Genomic DNA, 7,113 nt, shown 5'->3' on the forward strand with positions numbered 1-7,113 from the left:
TAGAAGAGTTTGTTAAAGTTAAAGTTGTGTAAGAAAGTTTCTGGAGCACTGAAGAGTTCTTCGCCTCAGGGTGTGTGTGTGTGTGTGTGTGTGTGTGTGTGTGTGTGTGTGTGTGTGTGTGTGTGTGTGTTTGTGTGGTGGGGGAGAGCTGATGCATAGGAGAGAAGGGAGGCGAGTAAGGAGGGAAAATAACTGGCGAAAACACAGAGGAATGAGAAGGGAGGGGAAGAAATAGTGCAGCAGGGAGGAGAGCGGAGGAGTGTGTGTGTGTGTGTGTGTGTGTGTGTGTGTGTGTGTGTTTTTGGAGGGCTGCCCGTTGTGGGGGGCAGAGAATGAAAGAGGTGAGGGGAGAGAGAGAGAGAGAGAGAGCTACCAGGGAGGAGCCAGTATGAGCTGAATGTCTGCGTTCCTGAACTGAGGGGAGTTTCCTTTGACTGTGTGTGTGTGTGTGTGTGTGTGTGTGTGTGTGTGTGTGCGTGTGCGTGTGTGTGCTGAAGTGTTACTTAATGAGTGTGTCATCTGATACGGATGGGAAAGGAACCCTGGGCTGACGCAGAACCAGTGCAAAAATGAGCAAAACAACCATAAAAGCGTCTGAAAGTAGTGAGGAAAAAGACGTGGATGTTACTGCCGGAGGACAATATAGAGGATTGCAGGGGGCTAATGCACTCAGTGACCTGCAGCTACACACACACACACACACACACACACACACACACACACACAGGAGGCTCGCTCTGTGGACATAGGCCAGACGCCCACACAACTGTACCTCGTCAGCGCTGTGCGTGCATGTGTGATGGTGTGTGTAACTCTGTGTGTGTGTGTGTGTGTGTGTGGAAAGGGGGTTTTGACTCGTCTAGCAGAAAGAAATGTAAATGACTTACAGTCGCTGAAGTAAATTTAGAAGCTCTCTTTCCAGCTGTTTGCGTGCGGCGGAGGCAGCGCGATTGCTCTAATCCCCACTCATTCTGTTTCTTAGCTGGGTTGGCCTCGAGACGCAGCCATGCTGTCCCTGGACGAGCCGCTGGACCTGAAGATTTCTCCCAACCGCGACCGGACCCTCAGAACGTCCATTTGCGCCCCGCTGCGATTTGCCCGGACGCACGTCCTTCGGCCAACGCACAGCTCCGACTCAGGTCAGCACAAGCATGCATAGAAACACTGCTGTCGGTCTACGGACACAAGCGAGATCATTAAAGCAGCTTTATGTAGAAATCATGCCTCCGTCCACATGCTGCTCTACCTTCTTTCACAGAGGCCGGTTCTGTATTTCTCAGCTTATTGACCAACAGGGAGTGGGCAGCTGTGACGTAAACGTGAATTACACTCCCCACCTGTAGGGGGAGCCCACAAATACCGATACCAAAAAAGACCAAATTTCTGCATAATGCTGCTTTAAAAGAATAATTAGTTTTAAAAAATCAAAACATCAAAGGTAAAAAAGGTAAAGGTGTGCATATTTGTCACTGTAAAGCAAAATGTGTCCTCTGCATTTAACCCATCTGTGGTAGTGAACACACACACACACACACACACACACACACACACACACACACACACACACACTAGTGAACTAGGGGCAGTGAGTACACACACACACCCAGAGCGGTTGGCAGCCAACTCCAGTGCCTGGGGAGCAGAGAGGGTAAAGGGTCTTGCTCAAGGGCCCAACAGTGGCAGCTTGCCGAGCCCGGGAATCGAACCCACAACCCACTGCCCCTAAGTGTATTTCCTTAGGACAGAACCAGAGATGCTAGGCTAATGTTGCTAATATTAATAATACAATACATAATACAATAAAATTATATCATAATTACATGAGAAACGTCGCATATCAGATCCACACACAATCCCCATATCAGCGCCTCCCTATTCAGTATTATAAGGTCTGATGCAGATGTTTCTTGGTGGTCTGTCGGGTCTTGGACCTTCTGATCTCAGGTTGGGCAGTTCTGAAAAAATCTGAAAAAACAATAAATGCAATAAAACACAACATAAATGTGAAATATTGGTCGAGTTTTTAACTTCTATCTACAGTCTGCGATTTTAAGCACCACAAAACATCTGCAAAACATCTGCAGAATAACTGCAACTGCTGGTTGTGTGTTTGTGTGTTTGCAGACGTACTGGACTCTCACCCTGCCTCAAAACTGGACCTCAGTCTGCCCTCCTCGTCCCCTCCCTCGTCCCCCTCCCCTCCACACTCCGGCTCCAGCTGCAGCCCACTACCGCCCCCTCTGGCCAGGGTGAGCTACAGCACGCACCATTTACACTCTCAAGCCCAGGTCCAAGACATGCACTCCTCTGGGCTGATGGGTAGATGTCGGTGCCTCTTTTATGTCGCAGTTTGTTACATTTTCATCAAAAGCAAACACTTCAAATAAATAAATAAATAAATAAATAAATTCCACAACATCAAAGATCTAATTTCATCTTCCATAAAACATATTCTCCCCTAAATTTTTTTTAATTCAAAAATTTAATATCTTGGGAGACACATTCACAATAAAAATGTGACGGGGTGGTAAAATTCATGCTAAAGTGGCTGCAGATCTTCTTGCGAACATGCCAATCAATTAAAAATAGTATTTTTTAAAGTATTAATACTGCCAAAACCGATAGTAGCAGTTCCTCTAATCTCATACTTTAACCTAATTTTGCGTTACGGGGTGGTTGGGTTCAGCTTGGTGGATCCTGTCTAACCTAAAAAATAAAGAAATAAAGAAAGAAATGGATGAATAACGTGAAAGAGCTTGTGCTCATCCTTTTCTTGGCCCTGGCTTCTCCAACCGCTGATATTAGTTCTGTTCTTTCTGATATAATCGAAATAATTATAAGTACAGTATTTACAGCAAGTTAAGGGTGACGGGGTGGTAAGTTCATCTGAGAGATATACAGTAAGTCATAAAAGTTTATCATGAATGTTTTACAAAAAAGAATCTTTTTATTATAAATATCTTGAACAGGGACTTCTTTAGGTCAGAACCAGATGCTAGGCTAATGTTGCTAACAATAATAATACAATACAACCAACACACATGAGTGGGCAGCTGTGACGTACACGTGAATTACACTCCCCACCTGTACGGGAGCCCACAAATACTGATACCAAAAAAAAGACCAATTTCCGCATAATGCTGCTTTAAAAGATTAATTTGTTTTAATATCTTAAACAGGGAAACAAATAATCCAAAACTATAATAAAGCTTTAATTTAAAAATTATATAAAAAAAAAACAATAAAAATTTGTTTTAATATCTTAAACAGGGACACAAATAATCCGAAAAACGAATAAAGCTTTAATTAAAAAAAAAAATATATATATATATATTTAAAAAAAACAATAATAATTTGTTTTAATATCTTAAACAGGGACACAAATAATCGCAAAAAAATAATTAAGCTTTAATTTAAAAATTATATATATGAAAAAAAACAATGATAATTTGTTTTAATATCTTAAACAGGGACACAAATAATCGCAAAAAAATAATTAAGCTTTAATTTAAAAATTATATATATGAAAAAAAACAATGATAATTTGTTTTAATATCTTAAAAAGGGACACAAATAATCCAAAACTATAATAAAGCCTTAATTAAATATATTAATTATATATATAAAAAAATAATAATTTGGTCGCAAGTTTAAGCAAAGTTGGGGAGCCAGCGCTTTCCTCCGGCAGTTGAAAAAGAGGCGGAGTCTGGAGGAGTCGTGTGTCTCCTAGTGTCGGGAGCATCACTAGTGCTAGTGAGAGCTACGAACGAACGCAGAACTGAATTGGAAGAAAATTTTATGAAAATGTACAAAATAAATGTATAAATCGTAACATTATGGTAATATTTTAGATGCAAATATCACATTGGTCAATTCTGAGCATGGAAACGATGGTGTACTGATGAAAAATCATTAAAATTAGCATATTAAAAATGAAAAACACTTAAATTGGGCCTAATGCATCATCTCATCAAACGCTGGGATCCAATCAAATCGCAGGACGTTGGTGATTGACAGGCTGCACCGTAACCCGTAAAGCGTCCAGAGCAGGTTCAGTTCTCTCACTCTCAGAAATCCCACCTCCGTCTCTCACACAGGATTCAGAGACCACCAGTTACCAGGAGGGTGGAGCTTCTCCTCCACCGGGTTACCAGTTCTTCCTGCCGATTGGTGCAGGGGCCGGCCTCCGTCTGCCCAGCTCGATGGTGATTGGTCAGTGTCGCGAGAGACGGGACTCTCCAGAACCAGTGGACGAACAGCTGGCCTGCCGCTGGCTTAAGGTGAGTGAGTTAACAGAGGTTTAATGACCCCCAGTCCACACAGCTGTTCAGCCAACTGAACAGACACACCGCGTCAAAATAAAAGTCCCCAATTTAAACAGACACACCGCGTCAAAATAAAAGTCCCCAATTCAAACAGACACACCGCGTCAAAATAAAAGTCCCCAATTTAAACAGACACACCGCGTCAAAATAAAAGTCCCCAATTTAAACAGACACACCGCGTCAAAATAAAAGTCCCCAATTTAAACAGACACACCGCGTCAAAATAAAAGTCCCCAATTTAAACAGACACACCGCGTCAAAATAAAAGTCCCCAATTTAAACAGACACACCGCGTCAAAATAAAAGTCCCCAATTTAAACAGACACACCGCGTCAAAATAAAAGTCCCCAATTTAAACAGACACACCGCGTCAAAATAAAAGTCCCCAATTTAAACAGACACACCGCGTCAAAATAAAAGTCCCCAATTTAAACAGACTGTGACAAAATAAGTCACTAATTTACACAGACTGTGACAAAATAAGTCACTTTTTTAAACAGATATGACAAAATAAAAGTCCCTTGTTTAAAAAGACTCAAAATGAAAGTCACTAATTTAAACAGGAAGTGTCAAAATAAGTCATTCATTTAAAAAGACTGACAAGAAAACTCACTAATTTAAGCAGACTGTCAATAAGTCATTCATTTAAAAAGACTCAAAATAAAAGCCACTAAGTAACAAAAAAGACTGTCAAAATGTCACTCATTTAAAAAAATGACAAAATAAGTCACTAATTTAAAGACTGTCAAAATAAAAGTCACAAATTTAAAGACTGTCAAAATAAAAGTCACTAATTTAAACAGACCATGACAAAAACAATCACTAATTTAAATCAAATTAACGCTGCATTTGAGGGGTGTTGGAAACTGGGAAATACTGTTTGTACAATTTATAAATTGCACCCGAACAACCAGTGAAGTTGTATTTATGCTACTGTTTCATCTCATATTGTGATTAGATTGCTGCTATTTTTTTTTTATTTCTTTTCCTTTTTATGTCTACCCCTCTTATATTCTAGATTTATTATTATGATTATCATTTATTCATATCTGCTCTTTGGGTGTAACTGGAACCTTGAGATCTCAATTTCGTTCCACCCCATGTACCACATGCGATGCGAATGACAATAAAGTCTCCTTGAATCCTTAAATTTAAGCGGGAAACTCTGGACTCTAGACGATACAGGAGTTTACGAGATGGGGCGTATAACACAACCTTTCACTGTTTCCAAATGTTTCAAAATTCATTTTTTTTTATTATTTTTACACTCCAAGACTAGATTGATTGATTTTGTTTGATGTTCTGCAGTGTTTGTGGACGACTCAATGTCGTTGTTTTCTAATATCTTACAGATCTCTGTGCTTAGTGGGCAGATCTTCCGACAAGCGCCCAAATGGCCCAAAAGTTGTATTTACTAGTTAACTATCTGGTAAATACAAAGGAACAAACAGACCGTGTCAAAATAAAAGTCCCAAAGCATGAACACAAAATACTTTCAAACTAAAAGCTAAAACTATTGTCTCACATTTGTCAAACTTTTTCTTTTTTGCTAATCTGAAAAATGTGTGGAGCAGATAAACCTCATGAACCTATTGACACCATGCTGCCTAATAAGGCCAGGCGTGGGCTAGTAGAGGGGTCTGAAGCCCCCCCAGCATTGAGGAGCTGTGGAGCAGTGGAAGAACTGTGTTCTCTGGAATGATGGATGGTGGAGCTCCATCCAGTACTTTTGAATGGGATGAGTTGGGGAGTTGGGGATGAGGTGGAGTGGAGAGCGTCCTCCAGCATCCTGACCTCTTGTGACTGAATGCAACCAAAACCTCACAGCAATGCTCCTCCGAAATCTAGTAGAAAGACAGTCACAAACAAGCCAACAAAATCAGGACCATCTCTTTTGTAATACCCTTGATTTCGGGAGAAATCGTGAATGATCAGGTGTCCCAATACTTTTGTCCACATTGTGTATATACTGAAGATGCTAAGGATTATTTGGGGATTGACTTGCCTTGGCTACACTCGCGTTGTGAACACAGATGGGTATCTGATCCCCGACCGCAGGGCCTTCGTTTACTGCTCATCTTGTTCCCTTTGTTCCCCTATTCCCTATCTAGTGAACTATCGAGGGTTCATCAGGACCGGATCAGTGGGATTCGCTCCGTGCTCGGAGATGCCGGCTGGAGTGTCTGGGTGTAGAATTCACGGCCTCGTGACTCACGCGCTGCATTAGGGAGCTGCAGGGGGCTGTTTGGGATTCAGGCGTAGTTTGATGTTCGTCAGCAGATCGGTGGTTCACGCTATAGATGGACAGACAGACAGACAGATCAGGACCTTCCAGGCTGGAAGATGTGAACTCAGAAATGAGGCAGTGAGGGATGTGATGTGAACATAAGCCGAATACAGAAAAGCGAAGAGAGCAACCTGGAGGAAGGAGTGGAGAGTCCTAATCTAATGCATTTGCCTCTCTCTCTCTCTCTCTCTCTCTCTCTCGTCCTGTTCTTTAGTGCCACCTGCTGTTCGAGTGCTTGCAGGACCTGGTAGATCACGTGACGGAATTCCACGTGAAGCCGGAGAGGAGTTCTGGTTACTGCTGCCACTGGGAGGGGTGCGCGCGCAAGGGACGAGGCTTCAATGCCAGGTGATTCCCGGCAACTGGATTCAGCATTCGTTTGTTTCTTTTCGAGAACCAGCTTCAGCTTAAGCTGCAGGGAAAGTGAATTATTATACTATTATTCTCACGTTAAGCTGCTAAGCACACTGCTGTCTTTAATTACTTAAATAATAAAAAAAA

General features: G+C 41.7%; 1 protein-coding gene across 1 annotated transcript in view; it reads left to right on the top strand.

Annotated features, from left to right (window-relative positions):
* glis2a (GLIS family zinc finger 2a) overlaps positions 1 to 7,113 on the top strand; it is a 40,786-nt gene that overhangs the window by 18,675 nt on the left and 14,998 nt on the right. The window contains exons 2-5 of the mRNA XM_072671754.1: positions 983 to 1,139; positions 2,125 to 2,249; positions 4,098 to 4,280; positions 6,827 to 6,960. Of these exons, the coding sequence (XP_072527855.1) occupies positions 1,007 to 1,139; positions 2,125 to 2,249; positions 4,098 to 4,280; positions 6,827 to 6,960 (575 nt within the window). The 5' untranslated portion in view covers positions 983 to 1,006. The remainder of the gene's footprint in view (positions 1 to 982; positions 1,140 to 2,124; positions 2,250 to 4,097; positions 4,281 to 6,826; positions 6,961 to 7,113) is intronic.

This window comes from Salminus brasiliensis, chromosome 25, assembly GCF_030463535.1.
Source record: "Salminus brasiliensis chromosome 25, fSalBra1.hap2, whole genome shotgun sequence".
In the NCBI taxonomy this organism is placed as follows: Eukaryota; Metazoa; Chordata; class Actinopteri; order Characiformes; family Bryconidae; genus Salminus; species Salminus brasiliensis.